The 22,588-nt window shown below is 37.0% G+C and overlaps 1 protein-coding gene across 1 annotated transcript in view; it reads right to left on the bottom strand.

Moving 5' to 3' along the window:
* Positions 1-21,834, bottom strand: part of lpin1a (lipin 1a) — a 93,940-nt gene extending 72,106 nt beyond the window's left edge. Inside the window, exon 1 of the mRNA XM_039748924.1 lies at positions 21,608-21,834. Within this exon, the coding sequence (XP_039604858.1) occupies positions 21,608-21,676 (69 nt within the window). The 5' untranslated portion in view covers positions 21,677-21,834. The remainder of the gene's footprint in view (positions 1-21,607) is intronic.
* Positions 21,835-22,588: the final 754 nt, after the last annotated feature.

Here is a 22,588-nt window from a genome sequence, read left to right as displayed (position 1 = left end):
CACTGTCTTTAAAATTTCTTCTTGTAATAACTTCAAAGAGATTTTGTAAACATGCTGCAAGTTGTGCAAACCACTGTGGCAGAAAGGTTTTCATATCTCTAGCTAGCATGTCAGAAACCAAGATGACAAAACCATAAAATGTATCTTGATGGAGTTTTGCAACCATTTACAATCACACTCAAATATGTTCTCAAGGAGCACAAAAAATATTGTAACAACTCACTGTTCAGGTTTGGTTCAAATAATATATCCATTGCTGCTTGGATGAGCTCCAGCTCTTCTCTCTTCTTTACCCTGAATATGAATGAATGCATAGGTGGATGGATATTATGCATTAATTGGCAGACATGTGTAATGGATAGCTATTTCATAGCTTCAAGGACTGAGTTTGAATGCTAGTCAAACACTCAAACACCTACCAATACTCACAAAATATGTTCATCAACTATACTGACTTTATCCTGGTCAGGGTCATGAGAATTAAGAGTGTGTCTTATACCTAGTGTTGGAGACGTTTGCTTTGGCTCTCCCAGCCACCCTGAGTTGGATTAAGCAAGTCTGAGAAGGTACTGTATGTATGTACCTGTATATACTGTACAGTACAGAGGCTTACATAGTATTCTTAAAACATACTATAAAGAATATATTATAACTGACAATGTTAGTTTTGCAAAATACAGAGCTAGTTTCAAATAGTCTGGATTAGCTAAAATCGTTAGATCTAAAGTTCTCAGTGAGTATGGACTCAATATAAAACATATTTAGATTTCCAACATGAGATTTTTTTTTCACTTCATTTAAATATTTGGCTATACCTTTAACTGTAATTATGTATTATTATACAAAGTGTTATTTATACAACATATTAATACAACTGCTTTCCTTGGGTGTATGAATCATTTCCTCTTCTCAAGCCCTGTGTACAGCAGTATCCTCTCCTGAGATTAGTCTTTTCTGTCCAGAATGGTCTAAGTGATCCTAACATTATAGTTTTTTCATCTCTGTTGTTATTTTTGCAGGTTTTTTTCTGTTTCATACATTGTCATCATATTCCATGTTCAAATGTTGGTGGCCTGGTTTCGAGATGGGTAGTCAGCCTTGTAGCTTCCAGACTCCCTGGGTCAACAAGCATCATACATCTAGCTAATGAACATCTCCTTGTTACCAGGGCTGAGGTGTATTAAACTTTTGCAGGCTTTTCTTTAGTTTACTAATGTTTAAGAGGTAAGTTGGCTTCAACAGCACCCTTTCTCCTTTCTTGGGACAAAACATGGTGGTACTGCACAAATTATACTAATTATAGACCAGTCAACTTAATGAGCAATATTATATATGTTAAATATAAGTGTTTTTAGATACATTAAGAATGGATTTACACAGGGAGATATTATATCACCAACATGATATAATTCTATGAGGAAATGACAAAAACTATTTGGTTAGAGTAGTGTTCATAATATTAGATAGATAGATAGATAGATAGATAGATAGATAGATAGATAGATAGATAGATAGATAGATAGATAGATACTTTATTAATCCCAAGGGGAAATTCACATAATCCAGCAGCAGTATACTGATACAAAGAAACAATATTAAATTAAATAGTAATAAAAATGAAAAAAAAAAAAGCAGACAATAACTTTGAGTAATGGTAACATTTACTCCCCCGGGTGGAATTGAAGAGTCGCATAGTGTGGGGGAGGAATGATCTCCTCAGTCTGTCAGTGGAGCAGTACAGTGACAGTAGTCTCTCGCTGAAGCTGCTCCTCTGCCTGGAGATGACACTGTTCAGTGGATGCAGTGGATTATTCATGATTGACAGGAGTTTGCTTAATGCCCGTTGCTCTGCCACAGATGTTAAACTGTCCAACTTTACTCCTACAATAGAGCCTGCCTTCTTAACAAGTTTGTCCAGGCGTGAGGCGTCTTTCATCTTTATGCTGCCACCCCAGCACACCACCGCGTAGAAGAGGGCACTCGCCACAACCGTCTGGTAGAACATCTGCAGCATCTTACTGCAGATGTTGAAGGATGCCAACCTTCTCAGAAAGTATAGTCTGCTCTGACCTTACTTACATAGAGCATCAGTATTGGCAGTCCAGTCCAATTTGTTATCCAGCTGCACTCCCAGATATTTATAGGTCTGCACCCTCTGCACACAGTCACCTCTGATGATCACAGGGTCCATGAGGGGCCTAGGCCTCCTAAAATCCACCACCAGCTCCTTGGTTTTGCTGGTGTTAAGATTTAAGTGGTTTGAGTCGCACCATTTAACAAAGTCTTTGATTAACTTTCTGTACTCCTCCTCCTGCCCACACCTGATGCAGCCCACAATAGCAGTGTCATCAGTGAACTTTTGCACGTGGCAGGACTCCGAGTCATATTGGAAGTCTGATGTATATAGATTAAACAGGACCGGAGAAAGTACAGTCCCCTGTGGCGCCCCTGTGCTGCTGAACACAATGTCAGACCTGCAGTTCCCAAGACGCACATATTGAGGTCTGTCTGTAAGATAGTCCACAATCCATGCCACCAGGTGTGAGTCTACTCCCATCTCAGTCAGCTTGTCTCTAAGGAGCAGAGGTTGGATGGTGTTGAAGGCGCTAGAGAAGCCCAAAAACATAATTCTTACAGCACCACTGCCTCTGTCCGGTGGGAGAGGGATCGGTGTAGCATATAGATGATGAAAATTTTAAATGAAAATTTGATTTTCAAAATGCAATAAATATGGCACCACACATTAAAAGGCTAATGGTTAAATTAAAGAAGTGTGAGTTCAAAGTGCAGTGTGTAATTGGGTGGGTGCAAAATTGTCTCACATATTGAAAGGAAACAATTGTGATGTGGACTTTTTTTTCAAGTTGACTCATGTCAAAAGTGTTGTCCTTCAAAGATCTGTGTTGGAGCTGTTATTTTATTATGTAAAATTGATCTAAATGAAAAACTAACTCTTTCCTGATGACACTAAACTATTTTGAATGGCAGATGCTCAACAATCAGCAAAGGGCAAAGGTATGTGTCCCATGAAGATTAACATACATATATGTAAAGTTTTGTCATTTGTCATTATTTACCTCTAAGATAATGTACATTCCTGCTTTATCTAAGTCTGAGTCTAAAAAAGCCATGGGCTATATGGGCATTAGCTGTTGTAAGACAGAATGTTGACAGAAACTCCAAAGCAAACCCAGAAACAGAAGAAGACCCAAAATGCAAGAACTTGCAAATTCTACACAATGGCCCCCTTATCCTTAAGGAACAGCATTAGGTGATGCCCAAGTTGCTGAACCCCTCTCTGCTGTAGTAATAAAACTATCCATTTGCTCAGTCCGCTCTGCCACCCGATGCTGTAGTGATCTATCTGCTCTGCAACATTCCTTTATACATTTGTTTACAACAACAGCAACATTTATTTATATAGTACATTTTCATAACATAGTTATAGTTTATTATTATTTAATCATTACCTGTATTCTATTCTAAAATGTTTTTCACACTAGCATATGATCTATTTACTAGAACCTTAACCTGCCAATCTTGATTTCATAGGTTTTTGTTGCAAGCCCATATCATGTAGACAGTATTATGACATTTTCCTTGCATAATAACAAAACCAAAGTTGGTTGCATTTATGCACTGTAATTTTTGTTTTTTGATGATGCCATAGAGCTCAGTACACAAGACATTAGCTGACATATAATACTTGTGACATTTGAAGCATGAGGGTTTATAACTCTAACTCATGACTGAGCGTTGAGCTTTATGCACTTTAGCTATTACTCCTCTGATTGCAGAAACACATTTTAAAATATCAGGAATTTAAAATAAAAGTGTTTTTTTTTAGATATTTCAGATTATGTCAACATAAAGATATTTGAAATGAATTTTAGGGTATCTTGTAATAACATCCAGATATCTTAAAATATCTTCCTGTGCATTTTTAGATACCTTAAATGCATTTTGAAATATCTTAAATTATTTTTCCATGTAATTCAATACATGTCAAATACATTTCAAGATATGTTAAAATTACAAGAATTATTACTGAAAAGAAATTTTACAGAACTTATTTTGAGATATCTTGAATTGCATTTTCAAATACAGTCATTTAAATGTGTTTAAAATATCTGAAAATGCACCAGAGGTTTCGAGATTGCCATAAACACAGTACATTTCAAGTAGTTTCCATTGTTAAAGGGATCAGGAAGAAATTTTAAGATAACATGAAATATATTGGAAGTATCTGGAAATGAATTCAAAATATCCTGAAACAAATGTATTATAAGATATCTTTATTTCATTTTAAGCTATATTTTGAGATATCTATAAATGTTATTTTGATTTGTCATGGTTCCAGATTCCCATGAGTCTGAAAAGGTTCAGAAACCAGATGGGTTGCCGTATTTGACTCTGTGTTTAGCTTTAGAAAATAGCAACAACAACATCACCATTTATTTATATAGTACATTTTCATACAAAAGAATATAGCTCAAAGTGCTTTACATAATGAAGAACAGAAAAATAAGAGACACAGTAAGAAAATAAAACAAGTCAACATTAATTAACATAGAATAAGAGTAAGGTCCAATGGCCAGGGGGGACAGAAAAAACAAAAAAAAAACTCCAGACGGCCGGAGAAAAAAATAAAATCTGCAGGGATTCCAGGCCATGAGACCGCCCAGTCCCCTCTGGGCAAAATGGAGATTTTTAGGAGTGCATTCCTTCACTGGATATGAGCTGTATATACTACAAGTCCTCAAGATACTGGTACACATTTCTGTACATGGCACTGAAGATTTTATATGAATCATGCTTATGCATTGTTTTCTGAAAAATGCATTTGTTTTCTACAATGGACTGGCATGCTGTTCAGGGTTATTTCCTCAAATGTGCCCTCTGATGTCAGATTTTAATCCAGCTCCCCATCATCCTCCAGTTTCCTCACATACCCCACCCAGATTTGGTTGTGGCCTTTTGAAAAATGCTGCTGGAATGGCCTCCAATTTCAATGACAGGACTGTATTATGTGGGTTTTATAATGGATGGACACAGTTCATATTAAATGACTTTTTTTCTATTATAAGAAATTGGAAAACAGTGACACTCGACTTGATGTTTTCTTGGAGGAAACAAGTGGATAGGACTGGCGAGCTTTGTTGGGCTGAATGGCCTGTTCTCGTCTAGATTGTTCTAATGTTCTAATTGTGTTTCTTCTCCTTTAAAATATCACTTTTTTTCTTGATATTATTTCTACCTTCTTTCATGTGATTTATTAAAATTGTTTTTGTTAAGTGTTCCAGATGTAGCAAGAGGATGACAGGCACCAGTCCTGAACTGGATGTCAGTCCATTGAAAAGTACATTTACACACATAATCATAGCCACTCACTCTGGGCTAATTTATTGCTGTTAATCAACTTAACATTTTTTTAATCTGTTTAGGGCACCTAGGTGAAAACACATGTACACATTGTACAAATTTCACACAGGTTGGGAATTTAGCCCAGGTGCCTAAATGCCACCATTCTCTACATTATTTGCATTTTATGTGTAATTCTGTAAAATACACAGTAATAAAAAACAGAAAATGCATTTATTTTCAAATATTGATTGCTCCTTTGTTCAAATTATTTAGTACAAGCCATGAGCAATTTTATGTGTCAGTGTAACAACATTAGTAAAGAGAATTTTCTGCATTGTGATTATTAACAAGATTGTATTTAAAACCACTGCTAACATCTTAAACTGAGCATTTCTTATGGAAAAGCAAGTGGCATATGCCTGAACTTTAGACTGAGAAGGGGAGTTGAGTGGGATGGGCTCTTTTAGCCAATTAAAAGTGTGCAAAAAGACAACAGTATTTGAGTCACATGTCAACCAACCCTTGTGCTGGGCCCCTATATGAATAACAAGCCACTGCAAAAATGTACTTCACGTGTTCTTATTGTTATTTTAGGAAAGCACAAAACATCTCAGGCAAAACACGCTTTACATATGCCAAGGAACATTCTGTAGACTATGAGTTTTGAAGCTGTTAAATTGTCAACTGCCATCTGATAAGCTTCTTTATTAGCAGTTAGATCAGTTAAAACTAAACTTAAAAAATGTTAGTAAGTGAATGATTCTGTGGTATCACTCAGGTTTAGATCATAAGCATATAAAACATTGAAGCATTTTACATAGGACCTTAGTAAATAAATACTAGCTTGAAGGACCTTATATGTATGGCATAGTTTCTATTTATGTATACATTTTCCCACAATGATGCATATTTATTCAATACTCTTAAACAATTTTTTCATAAGGCATAAAACAGGATGGAGTATGCACTGTGAATAAAGCCTGGAATCTATCTATCTATCGATCTATCAATAATGTTTTTATATCAATCTATCATTCTATTAATGCAGATATTAATTATCTTCTGAAAATTCCAATTTTATCTTTTCATTTTAAAAGCTACATTATTACACTGCTAAATCAATACTGCCTTTTCAACACCATTAGTACCATCAACTCAGACATCAAGGAGATGTGATAGGTTCACTTTATATAGGACATAACAGCCAAGTTTATTGCTTATGAAATCTCTCTCTGATTTACAGCTTTTCTCCACTGATTGCTTTAGTGAAGAACAGGGAGATGACTGACACTCGATACATAAGCAATAAACTGACACTGATAGAGTGAGTGTGTGTGCTCACCCTGTGATGGACTGTTGCCCTGTCCAAGCATTGCTCTAGCTTTATGCCCAGTGATTCCTGGGATAGACTCCAGCTGCCTTGTAACCCTGACATTAATTAGCGTGATGAATGGATGGATAGATGGATGTTATGGTCATCATTTTAAAAGTGAACATGAGGGACTTCTGTTTCTAAATTCATCTATTTCATAAACTGAGGAAAACCCATTTATCTGTCTACGTAAAGTATAACATGTACAACTACAGTATATTACGGAATTGTATTAAATTGATTAATTCCTTGTTATGCTACACACTTTCTTCTTCTGCTTTTATATACTCAGCAAAAAAAGAAACGTCCCCTGACTTTCAACTGTTTTTACTTTCAGTAAACTTAATGTGTAAATATTTGTATGAACACTAAAAGAGTCAACACCATAAGACATAAACTAAAAATGTTTCACAATGTGTCCCTGAATGAAGGGAGGCTCAAAATCAAAAGTACCAGTCAGTATCTGGTGTGGCCACCAGCTGCTTGAAGTACTGCAGTGCATCTCCTCCTCGTGGACTGGACCAGATTTGTCAGTTCTTGCTGTGAGATGTTACCACACTCTTCCACCAAGGCACCTGCAAGTTCCTGGACATTTCTGGGGGGAATGGCCCTAGCCCTTACCCTGCGATCCAACAGGTCCCAGACGTGCTCAATGGGATTGAGATCCGGGCTCTTCCACTGCGAGGATGATCAGCTGTCCTTCCTGTCTCCCTGTAGCGCTGTCTTAGGCGTCTCACAGTGCGGACATGGCAATTTATTGCCCTAGCCACATCAGCAGTCCTCATGCCTCCCTACAGCATGCCTAATGCACGTTCACGCAGATGAGCAGGGACCCTGGGCATCTTTCTTTGGGTGTTTTTCACATTTGGTAGACAAGTCTCTTTAGTGTCCTGCGTTTTTAGAACTGTGACCTTAAATGCCTACTTTCTGTAAACTGTTAAGGTCTTAACGACCATTCCACAGGTGCATGTTAATTAATTGATTATGGTTAATTGAACATGCATGGAAAACATTGTTTAAACCCTTTACAATGAAGATCTGTAAAGTTATTTGGATTTTTAAAACATTATTGTTGAAATACACAGTCCTGAAAAAGGGACGTTTCTTTTTTTGCTGAGTATATATAAATGATTCAAATTTTTAGCAATCTTGTGAATTCAAAAGTTGTATTTGGTAGTCACATATCAACTGATTGTATGTGAGATCTGTTGGCAGATGCTATTCATTGACTTCTGTCCTAAGTCCAGAGTTATTTGGTATTGGCTGTATGGTATTAGGCACAATTAAAAATGGGTTTGCAATAAGGTGCTGATGATGTTTCTTTCGATTTGCTTTTCAAATGTTTTCACTATTGAATTCACTTAAATTGTATTTTTTTCTTACTCTTCTCTGCTAATAAGAGAATATCCAAGCACTTACTTAATTTTAGAAATACAAAACAGTAACACAACTCTTGAAACACTTGTATAAGTAACATACTAATAACACTCATTTTCATTAATCAAACTAATTAATTACAACCGCAGCTAAAGATACTGAAAGAAAGATATTCTAGGCCACTGATAAGGGGCACATTATCAGCCATTCAAACTGCAAATCAGGTTTGTCAGACTCTTGGAGGGCTGCTGTGACTGCAGGTTTTCATTAACAAACCACTTTTTTTTATTTAATAACCGATTGCTTCTGCTAACAGAATGGATATATTTTGCCTTTATTTTAAATGGCTTGCATTTTAAGTGCCAGACCCCTTAATTGTTTTCTCTTTCCTTAACCTGCTGCACAAAACAATAATAAGATTTGAAAGTAATCCAATGAGTGACCAGATAGCTCGGGGCTTTCAAACTCTGTTTCTGAAGGGCCACTCAACTTAGCCATAATTTCTTAACTGGAAGCCAATTCCTGCTGTTAATGAAGCGCATTATTTAAAACCATGGCCTCTAAAGTGCTCTCATTCTGTTACATGAGACATCTCCAAATTTTCTTCTTTGTGTGAGCACAGTCAAATGTTTTGAGGAGTGAAGATCAATATTTCTCAGACTTTTTCTTTTGTAAATTAAGTAATGTTTACGACTCTTAAAAAGCAAGTGAACTGAAATTAGGGCAAAGTATAGGGTGGTCCAGATCTAATTATGCAACTTTTAATGCAATGCAGGAAAACATTTAAAGACAAAAGAATTGTTCAAAATATCTTGTAATAAATTAAAATTGACTTATATTGAGTTAATTCACTGATTTTCCATGTAATGTTCCACTTGTCCTGCATTCTGTTGGATACAGGCTTGGAGTAATAAACTTAATAAATTATAGCATAGTGAAAATTGCATTATTACTTCTGGAGCACCCTGCATGCATGTTCCACTGGCAGCAACTGTTACTAATTATGAAAGTGGTTGGAATTTAAATAAAATAAAGGCAAAACGGTATAGAGACTAGTCTCTATTTTATAAAGTGCATGAATAACCAAGTGATTGTTTTATCCTTCGTGATTTGATTCCTGAAGTGAATGTTAATTTCATCTAAATTATGTGTACAACTAAAGTCTGCTGAGAACAGTTCCTACTTTCTGAGTCCTGATGCAAGGATCGGGTAAATCTGTCAGCAAAACTGAACTTTATAAAAATGTACTGGTGCTTAGAATACATTGCAGTATTTAAAATATATTTTTCTCACTTTCACAAAATTTAACCTGGCAGAACTAAACAACTTTTTAATACATTTTTGCTGATTTTTCAGTGTTTGAAGAAATTCAATGCTGTAGCACAGTGAGGTTTTCTGACAGATTACATTAATGGTATGTTTGAATTATTAGAAGTGCAAAATTATAAAATAGTAAGGCTCCACAATTATGCAGTAGTTATGGATGACACAAAGTTTCAAGCTTCCCATTGTAACGGATATTAAATTCAGTGAGATGGAAGGTTCCTAACTTTCTGAAAAAGAACAAATCCAAAAACTGAAAATGAAATACGTCTGGACAGTGGCCAAATGCTGACATGCAGATTAGGCCTCAACCTACGATGTGGGTATCTGGAAAGTTTGCTAAAAGGAGCTGCAGTGTCTCAAAGAGATGGTGGCTCATTTCCTTTCACATAGTGGACACTATAGCTCTTTATTAGAAAATTGACTTATGTTTTAAACAAATGGTTTTTACACTGCTTACACTCTGAGTTCACTTTCTGGCTCACATTATGTCTTGTATTTATGCATTTCCTTCTTAGAGTGGGTCTGTGGGAAAGTAAGGCTATGAGTTAAAAAGAAAGAAAAAACAGGAAATAGCAATAAGTTATACAATGTGAGTGACTGTGCACCCTGCAATGGACTGACAGCTCTAGGCATGGATTGGAAGAGCTCAAAGTAACTGATGGACAGCTGACTTTACCAACTAGCTATACATGGAATATTTGAGGCTGAAATGTTTAGTGAATATATGCATGCTAAATAACAATCTGCATAAAGGGAAATCTCTGCAAAGTTTAACAGTGTAAGGATAATCCTTTGTCAATAGTTTCATTTTCTAACTCCTCTGTGATGTGTTAGGCAAATACTATGCACAGACTTTCTAGCAGACACCAACCACATCCTCTGTATACTCTTTGAACTGCACTGCTCAAAAAGTGAATGCCATGCACGCTTCTCAAGGTGTATAACAGGGGCTCCTATTGAAAAATAATTGCTTTGGTGCCTAGAACTGGTTATTTGAAGTGTCTGTAATGTTTGATTCATTATAAATTATAGTGGCCTTCCGAAATATAGTGTAGTTTTAGTATATTTTTGAAAAATACTGTAGTTTTACTCCCTCTTAGCTCTAAGTTCCTGGTTTTGATTTTTTTGGATATTTTCCCTGCACCCATATTGCTATTGATTGCACCCACATTAAGTAAACTAGTAAGTTCAAGAATGTCCTCTCTAGCACACTGGTAGATTTTGCCAGAGGATCATCCCACTGACTACTTTTTCCTGCGGTTTGTCCTGGGCCCTACTATCAGGGTCTGTTGCTGTGCAACATTAATACTGTTGAGCATTAAACATCCCAACCTTTTCCAAAAGCTTTTAACAATCCATCCATCCATCATCCAACTCGCTATAGCCTAAGTACAGGGGGTCTGCTGGAGCCAATCCCAGCCAACACAGGGCACAAGGCAGGAAACAAACACACACTAGGGACAATTTAGGATCGCCAATGCACCTAACCTGCATGTCTTTGGACTGTGGGAGGAAACCCACACAGACACGGGGAGAACATGCAAACTCCACGCAGGGAGGACCCGGGAAGCGAACCTGGGTCTCCTAACTGCGAGGCAGCACTACCCACTGCACCACCATGCCACCCCTTTAACAATCCTAAATTTTAAAAACAAATAGCATCTCATGTCTGTGAGTGTTTCAAAGTAGTACATGTCTGACATACGGCAGGTTTCTGTCTATATAATGCCATGCTAAGACAGACTGTCCTTCCATAAAATGGAAAATGCTGGTAGAGAAAATAAACTGAACAGATGGTCCGTTACAGGAATCAAATAATGTTTTTTAGTGCACAGGCAGACTATTGTATTGTTATATATATTTTTATCTTTTGCCATTTATAAAACGTTCCTACCTAAACACAGTTAAATCTGTTATCACCACAGAATAAAAGCGAGAGGTAAAGAGCTGCATTCAAAGCGCAAACAGAAAGATGTCCCAAACCAAGGAGTTTCCAGTTGGATTTTACAATTGCACCACACAACCCAACAAATGGTATTATATGAATTGCAAATGTATTTATTGTAAAATGCTCACTGGCAATACTGTAATATTACTACACAACTCAAAAAAGAAGGGAAGAGACATAGCAACATTATACGTGTCAGTGAGCTCAAAAAGCGACAAGCTTGCAGCTTTGTGGTAATTTTTAATATGGCTTGGTTTTAAATGCAAAAAGTTAAAAATAAAGGGCCGTCTTTGCCGAAGCAGGTAGCTTTTTAAATTCAACGCACTCCCTTTTTCTCTGTCTCTCTATTTTTCTCTTTCTCTCTTACACATCTTGTGAATCTCAGTAATGTTTTCTGCAACATGTAAAAGGAAGCTCTTTGCACTGTAAAGGCTGTTCAGCTTTGAGGAAAAATAATTCCATGGGGAAGGAGGATGTGAGTGAGAAAAGAATATGCATTAGAGCTTGTAATCTTGGCCTGCCATGCACATGGCTTCTTCTGGCTTGTGGTATTCTATGTGCCAAAAAGTCTATTCAACCAACAAAGCTGGATTTAAAAATACGGTAAACAGCATGAACATTTGATGCTACATTGCAAGGCAATGGTCCAGCTCTAGCTGCAAGCTTGTAAATAAAACTGAACACTGGTAAAAGAATTTTACACTTCATTATGCACAGCCAAGTAAAGTGAAATACAGTAACTGTTAAAAAAAATGTCTGGCTCAAGCTGTTAAAATATGAAGTTAACAGTCAAATACTTCTGGTGGAAGAATAAAATAATGGTAATGTCAAAGCCACTATCGAATACCCATCCATCCATCCATCCATTATCCAGCCCGCTATATCATAACACAGGGTCACGGGGGTCTGCTGGAGCCAATCCCAGGCAGCACGGGGCGCAAGGCAGGAAACAAACCCCGGGCAGGGCGCCAGCTCACCACAGCCATCTAATGCCTGCTTAGCAAAATATTCAGTTATGATTTTTCCAGCCTTGCCCTCAAGGAGAAACATGAATTGCCTATATATGTGAATATGCAGTGACTGACATGCTTGGGCTGTAAGCCAACAGCTTTAATTTAAAATTTAAAAAAAAATGTAGCATTGAAAAAGTGCAATTTATCCAATTTTGAAACATGTTTTCACATTAAAATGGTGATCTAAGTGAAAGGCACTGTCTTTTGACTAAAAGTTCTCTATATTGATCCAGTTTCTGAACCCTCTATTCTCATACCAGGTTGCAGGAAGCTGTGGGGAGCACAGGATGGGGATCAGCCTTTGATGAGATATATTATTTATTTCTTTAGGGTTAGGGTTATGCCACTCTTAAATTCAGAGTACATTAGGGTTATGCCACTCTTAAATTCAGAGTACATTAGGGTTATGCCACTCTTACATTCTACTTCCCTCTCCCCTCTGTGAGCCCTTTTCAGGATACAAATGATCTCTACAATATATCCAGCCATCCATTATCAAACCAACTTTTTAGAAAACTTGAATGTCAATGTTTTTGGGTTTAAGAAATATTTTCTAAAATATGTTCCATAAAAATAATAGCACAATTACAGATCTCAGTTGTCAGAGCTAAATATTTGAATTAATTTGAATTAAAAGTTATAGTAATGTCATTCTATATGCATTTTTAGAGACATATACTATTCATGCATGCAAAGTAATTTTTGAAGCTAAAGTGTTGAAGCTAAATACTCAAGACGTTCATTTTATATACGTAAGACACTCACACTTTGCCAAGAGGGCAAAATCTAAGTGATGGCATAAGTGGCCCTGCAGTGGGCTGGCGCCCTGCCCGGGGTTTGTTTCCTGCCTTGTGCCCTGTGTTGGCTGGTATTGGCTCCAGCAGACTCCCGTGACCCTGTAGTTGGGATATAGCGGGTTGGATAATGGATGGATGGATGGCATAAATGAGAACTTTATTGGTTTGATATCTCTACACCCTCTATAATTTGAAATATTTTTCACTGGTCATATTAAACAATATGAGGCAATGACTAAGACGTTGAACTTCATACCACAAGGCTGCCGTCTGAAATGGACTATGGTTGTTAAACAAAAATATGTAAACAGTTGTAACAAATATCTCATCTGTAAATGTCTTGTTAACTTGATGGTATGTTCTACAAAATATGTGGAAGACTCTCAAGCACGAGCAATTAGGGGACATCTTCACATTGCACTAAGATAAGCAATAACACCTAGAGCAGAGAAGGATCGCTTTTGATAACAATTTCTCCTTTCTCACCTGCAGTTAAGTGGAAGTGGTAATCAGGTCACTCATCATCAGGCCAGCAGGCCTCTGAACTAAAGATGAAAAAGAAGATTTTACCGACAGCACCCCTCTCTCTGAGAAGTATTGCTTATCTTAATGTAGCCCTGTAGATGTTCCCTAAACACTTGTGATCGACAAGGCACATCCTGTATATGAGACATGGCTTGGTTTGAATAAATATGCAATTAATGAAGATCCAGACACGTTACCTATCCAATTGCTTTTTCCATTACATAGCAGGGAGGAGATAGTGTTTTAGGGAGCAAGGCAGAAACCAGCCATAAAGGGGATGCAAGTCCTTCATAGAGAATATCCAACACTCATTCAAAAAATAAAACTGCAAGTAAATTTAACTTGTATATTTTTAGAAAGTTTGGAGAAAAACAGAACAAAGAACCCCATATAGACAATGACAGGGCAAACAGAATAATCCACACAGTATACTAGCAGGTTAAAATTAGACCTATATATCTAAAAACTTCTGTATTGATTTTAGTGAATAAATTGGACAAAATACAATCAGAGATAGATCAGGAGTTCTTTGCCAGTAGTGGGTTGGCTGAGCAGAACAAGAAAGCTTCACTTTTCTAACTGACACTGACAGAATCCATCTGGTGACCTAGTTTAGTTGCATGATTACAAGAGAAACCATTTGCCATTGCTCCTCATATTTCCTTGCCATGCCCTTTGAGGCACGCAGCTCACAGCAGGCCCTTGTGTGTTAATGTCTAATTTTGGTTCAGGCAATAAACAAGAGTATGTAAAGAAAAAAGTAGTTTTTTTTTTTCTTGAAAGTATATTTTTGAAAAAAAAAATGCCCATGCACTGATTTTCTGAAATCACTTGTGTTAACTAGAGGGTTTAGTAGGACTAAAGTCTGCACTTATAATTAATTTGTAACAATATAATGGTGCATGCAATTGTCAAACTATTCTAACTACCATGACTTTAGCATTGTTAGAAGGCATTGCAAATGGAAGAATTAGAAGAGTGTGTGTATTTAGATATCACAACGATTTCTTGTCCCATGATAATGACAGGCTTCTAAGTCTATTTAGATTTCCAAGAGCGATCCTCTTGGAGCTGTGTGCTGAACTGCTCTGAACTGCTCTACCTGCTCGGGTTTTTAGCCACAGAAGCTTTTCAACATGACCTGGCTGACCGATTGGGTATTTTTTAGTAATCATTTATTCATGCCATGTCAGCTGTATGGGATGGTATTATCCGCTTGCTATTGAGATATACAAGATTTCCTTATAGTGTGGTTGAACAGGCAAATGTTAAAGCACAATTTGCAGCAATGTCCGGTTTTCCAAATGTAATCGGAGTGATCGAATGCATGAACATTGCTATAAAGGCACCTTCAGAGAAGGAATTTGCTTATGTAAATTGAAAGCATTTTCACTCTATTAATGTGAAAATTATCTGTGATTTGAAAATGTGTCTCATTAATGTTGTGTTGAGATTTGTAAATGTCTCTCCAGCTCGCTGGTCAAATGGTGTGAGCCACGGAATTCGGCCACCTGCTCTATTGGTGTTGACACTGAGACGGTGAGTTACAATTCGCTTTTTCATGTTAACTTTGATATCTGACTGTGGTATAGCGGGTCCACAGCTCACTGAGTAAAGGCCATTTTTAAATAAATAATCGAAGGCTGCCTGGGTGTTTGGCCAACACCTGGGAGAAGTGGTTGTGGTCACGCCCGCAGAAGTTTGTTGCAGGGCGGGAGTGACCGGGAAGGTGCAGGACTCTCCGCAGTCGGTAGCGGGAGTCGGGACTTGGGACGCAGTGTCCCGAATGTGAGCGCCTTGGCCATTATGGGATTCCCAAGTCACTGTCAGGTGGGAGCCGACCGGAGCCAAGGATCGGGAAGGCGACTGGCAGTAGCAGAGGCATAGAGAAGGTCGGCTGCAGAGTGAGCGTCTCCCTTGTTGCGTGGCCCTGATGGGTGAAGCAAGAGGGACGCTAGTTTTAAAAGAAGGCACTGGGTTTGTTGTTGTTGTTTTTAAAGACTGCTTCCTTAAACATTTTACCTCTCGTTTTAAAGGATTGTTTTTTTCTATATTTTTAACCTCCACATGTTTTATTGGATTATTTATTTATTGACTCTTTTTGAATGAACTGCACTTTATTTATGTGAACACCTGTTTTGATGGACAGTTTTAAATAAAAGCACTGTTGCACTTTCAACCATCCCCTTGCTTAGATGTTTATTGCCTTCACTGACTAGCTCACTCGGTTACGTTATCGACGGTGTTGGGTTCAAGTGCTTCCAAAAATCAGATGGGAGTGTGGAGCCAGAACCCACATCGTCACACTGACCACTTCTTTTTTTTATTCCGGGCACAGTGTGAGTTTCTGAACTTGAACTTTTGAACGTCTCCACCACGCTGTTCCACTCCATTTTCCATTTGTTGTGCCTTTTGTTACTTCTACCACTTCTCAATCCACCAAGTAATATGTTTTTTGTTGCCTCCACTTCACAGAGCAGGACCTCCATTTTACATATGCTAAAATTATTTTTTACACATGCTTTTGCCATTCTCTTTTAACAAAACATTGAATGGAAGGGGCTATTTACATTGATTTGCATATTCAATAGGTGAAATCCTGGGAGGAGTTAGGGTGGAGCCGTAGGCAAATATATGTGCGTTAAAATTCATGCTGATTGGGATTTATAAATGGGAAACTGGGTAGAACTTTGCTTATACACAGTGTTATTTATTGCAATTTTTGTGAGTACGCACATTTCTAGTTTTGTCCATACACCATATTTTAGTGTGAATTCTACGCAAGGCCTGACATCTTTCTCACTCTGTTCTTTTCAGAGCATTATCACTTTACTAATGTGTCCTTAACAGTCTTAAGAAGAACATCAAATGTGGGCACTGGGAGATTATATAAACTCCAGAAACACGTTACTTACCGTACACTAGCCAAGCTACTCACTGCACCACCTTTACTGCCCACAAATAATTCAATGATATTCAAGTAATTGTAAGAATGATCGTGAGGTTTGGTTTTCTTTGTACTCTACTTAAAATTACTTGATAATACCTAATTTAGGTCTAATCGATCAATCTTACTTCATATGTAAATGGAAATACTGTATCTAATGACATATTACGGTGGCTATCATTTCATTTTGTAACTTACTAACCCAGCTTGGAGTCTGGGGAACTTGTGGCCCCCATCTCAGTAGCACTGGGCATAAGGCAGCAACCATTGCTGAACTGGGTTCCAGTCCATGGCAGGACACACTCACATGGAGCCAATTTATAGTTGTTAATTAAACCAAAATTCATGTCTTTAGTACGGGGAAGAAATGTATCAAGGTAAAGTGACGCAAATACAGTGAGAATGTGCAAACTTCAGGCCAGGATTGCAATCCAGGACTTTAAAGCTGTGAGGTTACAGAGTGAACTTCTGTACCACTATGCAGCCCTATGGTAGTTATTAATATCTGAAGGTTTACTTTACAAAAGTTGCTGTACAAACACATTTATTCTATTTATATAGCTGTACAAATGCTCATCTCCGTGCAGTATTTCAGGAACAGGATGCACACACAGTAGTTGCAGTCTGACAACTCTAAATCCATTTTGTAAATAGTTTTCTTTTACAAACCTAGTATTCCCTCAACCCTATACATAGAGTATAAGCTGTATGGGTTTATTTTCCTGTCTGTGAAAGGTTGAAAAGTATACCTTAATGGATAAAGTTGCTTTTTATTAGTTAAGGTGCTCTTAATTTCTTAAATGTGTGAGAAACAAAGTACACTTTCACACTACATTATTACTCATTTTCTCATGTAACTGTATCTCTTGTTCTCTGTGTAAAGAAATATGTTAAGTTTAAGAGAAATTTACTCTTAACCAGCATTTATCCATTTATGTATGTTCTAGCTAAAGAAGTAATGTTAAACAATCTGCTGGCATCCACCTTACTACTCTTCACTTAAAATGAAGAGATTTAACTCCTTCAATATTTTCTTCTGCGTTTGTATCATAACGCCTAGGAATTTGTCTAACACTTATTCTCTGCTCTTTTTCTATCAATGTTATATCATTTCTCTTATATGGAGCTCAATAGCTGCATGCAGCATTCCACATATGGCCTCACAGCTTTAATATAACCTTACTTTACTATTAGCTGACATACCATGTTATGTAACTCAATATTTTCTTAACCGTAATCAGTGTCTGGTGGTTGAGGAGGATGAGATTACTTGAGCACCTAAGATTTCACTATTGCTACTTTTATTTTTGTAGTTATTCATTTTTATCATTATTGTCATAATGCCATTGCTACTTTGTTTAATGTTTTTTTCAGTGAACATCACCTTTATTGGCAATATGTTCGCAAACACTGCCATGTTGTTGACTTTATAAAATGATGGCGATGTACACAAGCCAAGCTAACATGTGAAATCTGAATCAACAAAGTAAACACCTGCATTAGCTCAGTGCTAAACCAAACAAAAATAAAAACAGTAAATCATATACAGTTTGATAATAACGTTGGTTAGACTCTGGACACACATTTTTGGATTTAATTTTTATTACGGTTTACGATTGATTCAGACCTCTGTCTGTTTTACAATGATTATGTTGATTCCTCACAATAAATTAATGCTTTCCATCTTGTTTTTTGCATCTTTTACAAACTAGCACTACATTCAAGCCCATTGTTAATAAATTGTGCTTGTGGTCTGATAAATTTACAAAAATCAATACAGGTTCTGGTACACTTAACAGTGTGAGATGGTGGGGTCCGCGACATGATAACTTGGGGTTTGAACCCACCTCAAAGACAACCTGGTCTAACTATACTAATGCTTTTTCTAGTGCTAGTCTCTCCATTAAGTAATTATAGCATACAGTATGTAATGTTTTACTCTGTGTATAAAACTTTTTTTTTGGTATTATTCATTTTTGCATTTAGCTTATTTGCTCAAATACTACAAAATATCTGAAAATCCACCTAGATTTGTGTCTTCTGAAATTGATTATAGTTTTGAAAAATGAAAACTGATCCCAGCACTGAATACTGCAGAAACCCCTCAACTCTTCTCCTGGATTGCTGAAGGAGTGCTTCATCTAATAACTTTTATCTTTGTATTAAAGCCACTGCACCTATCTGCATATGGCTGCCTAAATCCCCATCTCCTTTTGATTTTTGGTTAACCACCCTGAAAATTATCTTATGCAAAGCTTTGTGAAAGACAAGTTACAGTATGTAACATCATGTGCTCTGTTATAATCACTTGCTGTTACTCCTTATGCATTAAAATTTAGGATATTGGTAAACACAACATTTTCTTCAATATCCATGATGCCTTTCTCCTAATACACTTAAACTGAGCACATGGTTGTTGTATACATTCTTTTATAATTGTTTCCATTCATTTGTGCCTTTTATTTCAAACTAAAAATACTGCAGTTGCCATTAATGTATATTTTAAAAAAAGATAAAACTTGGCTTTGTACAGTATATATATCACTTTGCTCCTTAGAATAACCTAATTGTTTATTACATGAACACAAATACTGGTAGTATAATACCTTAATAAAAGCAAGGATGAAATCCAAATAATTAAGCCTGATTAAACAGGAAAATATCATTTATACACTAGGTGAGGAAAATATCTCTTGGTGGGTTTGAATGGTTCAGTGCAGTTTTTCACACAGACAAAGGAGCGTGCATGATTAAAATGAGTGATTATTATGAACATATAAATATCCAATCTGAAATTAAACATTTCTGCTGTATAAAAAGAAGATTCTCATTCATATATTCATCCTTTTGTTTTCTACCCATCTTCTGACTTACTCAGATATTGTACCAAGATGTTTTGCTTAGGTTAACGGGTGATTCTGAGTTGGTCGTGTGTGTGAGAGTGAGTGTGTGTTTGAGTGGTCAATGCAATGGACTGGTGCCCAGTTCAAGTGTGATATGTGCTTTATGTCCAGTGCTGCTTGACAGGTTCCTGGCCCTCCTGTAAACTGGATTGTTCATGTCAAAGAATGATAGCCTGTTTCACTACACTACCGGCATGCCAAAGTTTGATATTCTTAGTCAGATGTAGAACATTTGTTAAATCTAATCTGACTTGACAACCATTAAAGTTTACAGTTGCCACAAAATAAATGTGTGCCACCTTTTCATTATAATTACCTACACAAGTCATTCCAACAATTGAGTGAAAATTTGTGTATGAAAATGACTTGAACTGAGTTCCTATTGGATTTTGATTATGGGAAAATTAGAATTCATCTTGTTAGTGCTTCTTTTTGAAAGGTGGATTGTATATTCTGTCATTCCAGGAATCCACAAATTCACAAATCCAGCATTACCGTTTTGAATCATGTGCCCGGACATTGTCTCCATGATATGTGCTTTGTTAATTCCCAATTCTAAAGTAGCCAAGAGTGAGTGTTTACATGAAGAGAGTTTTTAATGGACTGGATCCCCATCCACAGTTGGTTCCTGCCTTTCTCCTGGTGCTGAAAAAATAGCTTCCAGCCCTATGTGACTCTTAACTGGATTTAGTGAGTTTGAAAATGCTGTTTTATTTACAAATACTGAAATAATATTGAAATGAAACTCATACAAGTTTGCAGATTAATATTGCATTACATTTCATGTTCAAATTGATATCAAATAAATGTTGCTTTATAGGTTTTCAGGAACACTTACCTACTATTCTATAAACAGATTATAATAGAACTTTCAGAAAAAGGACAAGAAAGTTGGTACCTTTCTACCATAAAACTTCCCAAACAGAATTGGGAATTTGTCAGTCAATTTGTATCTTATATAGTGCCAATTATAATGGGCACCATCACAAAGCAGTCTATAAAGAAAACAAGAATACATTATAAATCTGAAATATTAAATATAGGAGTTTTGCATACATGACCAAGCTATAAGAAATAACGTGACGTGTACACAAGTTGGATGATGTGAATGCTAATTTGGAGCAGATACGATGGCAATAGGTGTTGAGACAGTAAGTCCATCCATCCAACCCACTATATCCGAACTACAGGGGTCTGCTGGAGCCAATCCCAGCCAGCACAGGGCGCCAGGCAGGAACAAACCCTGGGCAGGGTGCCAGCCCACCGCAGGGCACACACTAGGGCCAGTTTAAAATCACCAATCCACCTAACCTGCATGTCTTTGGACTGTGGGAGGAAACCCACGCAGACACAGGGAGAACATGCAGACTTCATGCAGGGAGGACCGGAAAGTGAACCCGGGTCACCTAACTGCGAGGCAGCAGCGCTACCCATTACGCCACTGTGTCGCCGAGATACTAAGTCATTCAAGATGAATCAAATTAGAAAATAAGGTTGCAGGATTAACACTACTAATGGAAACTCACAAACAATATGAAAAAAACACTCTCTTGATTTATTCTTCAGGTTTTAGGTTGAAGATTTAGCAATAAAGCAACAACTTAACTCAAAAAGGAAACACATCCAGTACTCTAGGCAATAGCAATATGGATGAAATGGTGTCAACAGCTAATTAATACTGAGATGTACGTAAGCCACATCTTTTGCTAAAATGCAACAAAGCCATTTAACTGTACGATGTAAATCTTATAAAAACCTACTACTGATACAATCTCTTACTAACCTATCAGACCTTAATGTTTATATCACACATTACTGCCAAATCCAGTTCTCTCATGATCAGAACTGCCTTTTTCAGACTGCTTGCTTCGTACTTTCGTTTATCCATGTAAAGATGCTTTCTTTTGAAATGTTCAATGCTAATAGCAGCCATCTTAAGATTTGTTCCATTCACAAATGTATGGTTCATACCAGATGCAAATTCAAATATATACTGCAACTATTGTATGAAGAAAGAAAAATGCACTTCATTTACCCAAGACCAGGTTGTCTCCGCAATGTTTTCCTCATTTTCAAATGCCTTAAGCTGTTCCTCCGATATCATGATTCCATATCTTTTTTTGACATGCTTTAGATTCCCAAAAGCATGACCGTTTAATCAACAATTTTCAGGTAGTAGACAGACTGCAGCCTAGCTGCATATAGTCCTTAATGGATGCCCCTGTTTTCCTTACTAATTTTATGCACACTGTTCTTGGAAGGACGATCCAAGTAGAAACATGAGACTAGCAAGAATCTTTACTTCATTTCTTCCTGCTGACTTCTGAGGCATCTAACTGGAGTCACAAGCTACATATTAAAGGGCACAGCACTGAGTAAATAATATCAGCAAATGTTTAAAATCAACTTCTACAGAAATAAAAAAAAAAAACATTTTATACATAGTATTTCAAAGATGACAGGTGGCAGAGCAATACACTGTCTCACACATCCAGGGATCTAAGCTCAGATTGAGACATTCAACTTAGTTTATGTGTTCAGTGTGAAGCAAGTAAAAATGGGTATAACTGTGAATGTGGCTTGTGCTGGATTGGTATTCAGTCCCAGTGTTGGCTTCTATTATGGAAGAAATGGCTGTTATGTTATTTTGCCATGAAACATTTGTATCTTTTATCAATTTACCATGGGAATCGATGGCAAATGGAAATAAGAAAAATAATTTTTTGATTTTTATTTGTACTACTATTGCCTTTATATTAGGATGGTGCAGCAGATTATGCTCCTGCCTCATGCCCCACATTCCAAAAAACATGCATGTTAGGTTAAATAGCAACCCTAAATTGGCTTTGTGTTTGTGTAAACAAGGGCTTGTATGTAAATGGGCCCAGTTGTAGCCTGGCACACTGTTGGGAGCTGTTCCCTGACTTGTGTCCAGTACTGCTGGAATAAGCAGAGGACCTCTGCATCTCTGAATGGAATTAAGCAGGTTTCAGAATGTTGCTGTATACTTGTATTA

This window comes from Polypterus senegalus, chromosome 3 (assembly GCF_016835505.1).
Source record: "Polypterus senegalus isolate Bchr_013 chromosome 3, ASM1683550v1, whole genome shotgun sequence".
Lineage (NCBI taxonomy): Eukaryota > Metazoa > Chordata > Cladistia > Polypteriformes > Polypteridae > Polypterus > Polypterus senegalus.
Note: the sequence above shows the minus strand (reverse complement) of the source record. Positions and strands in the feature narration are given on the sequence as shown.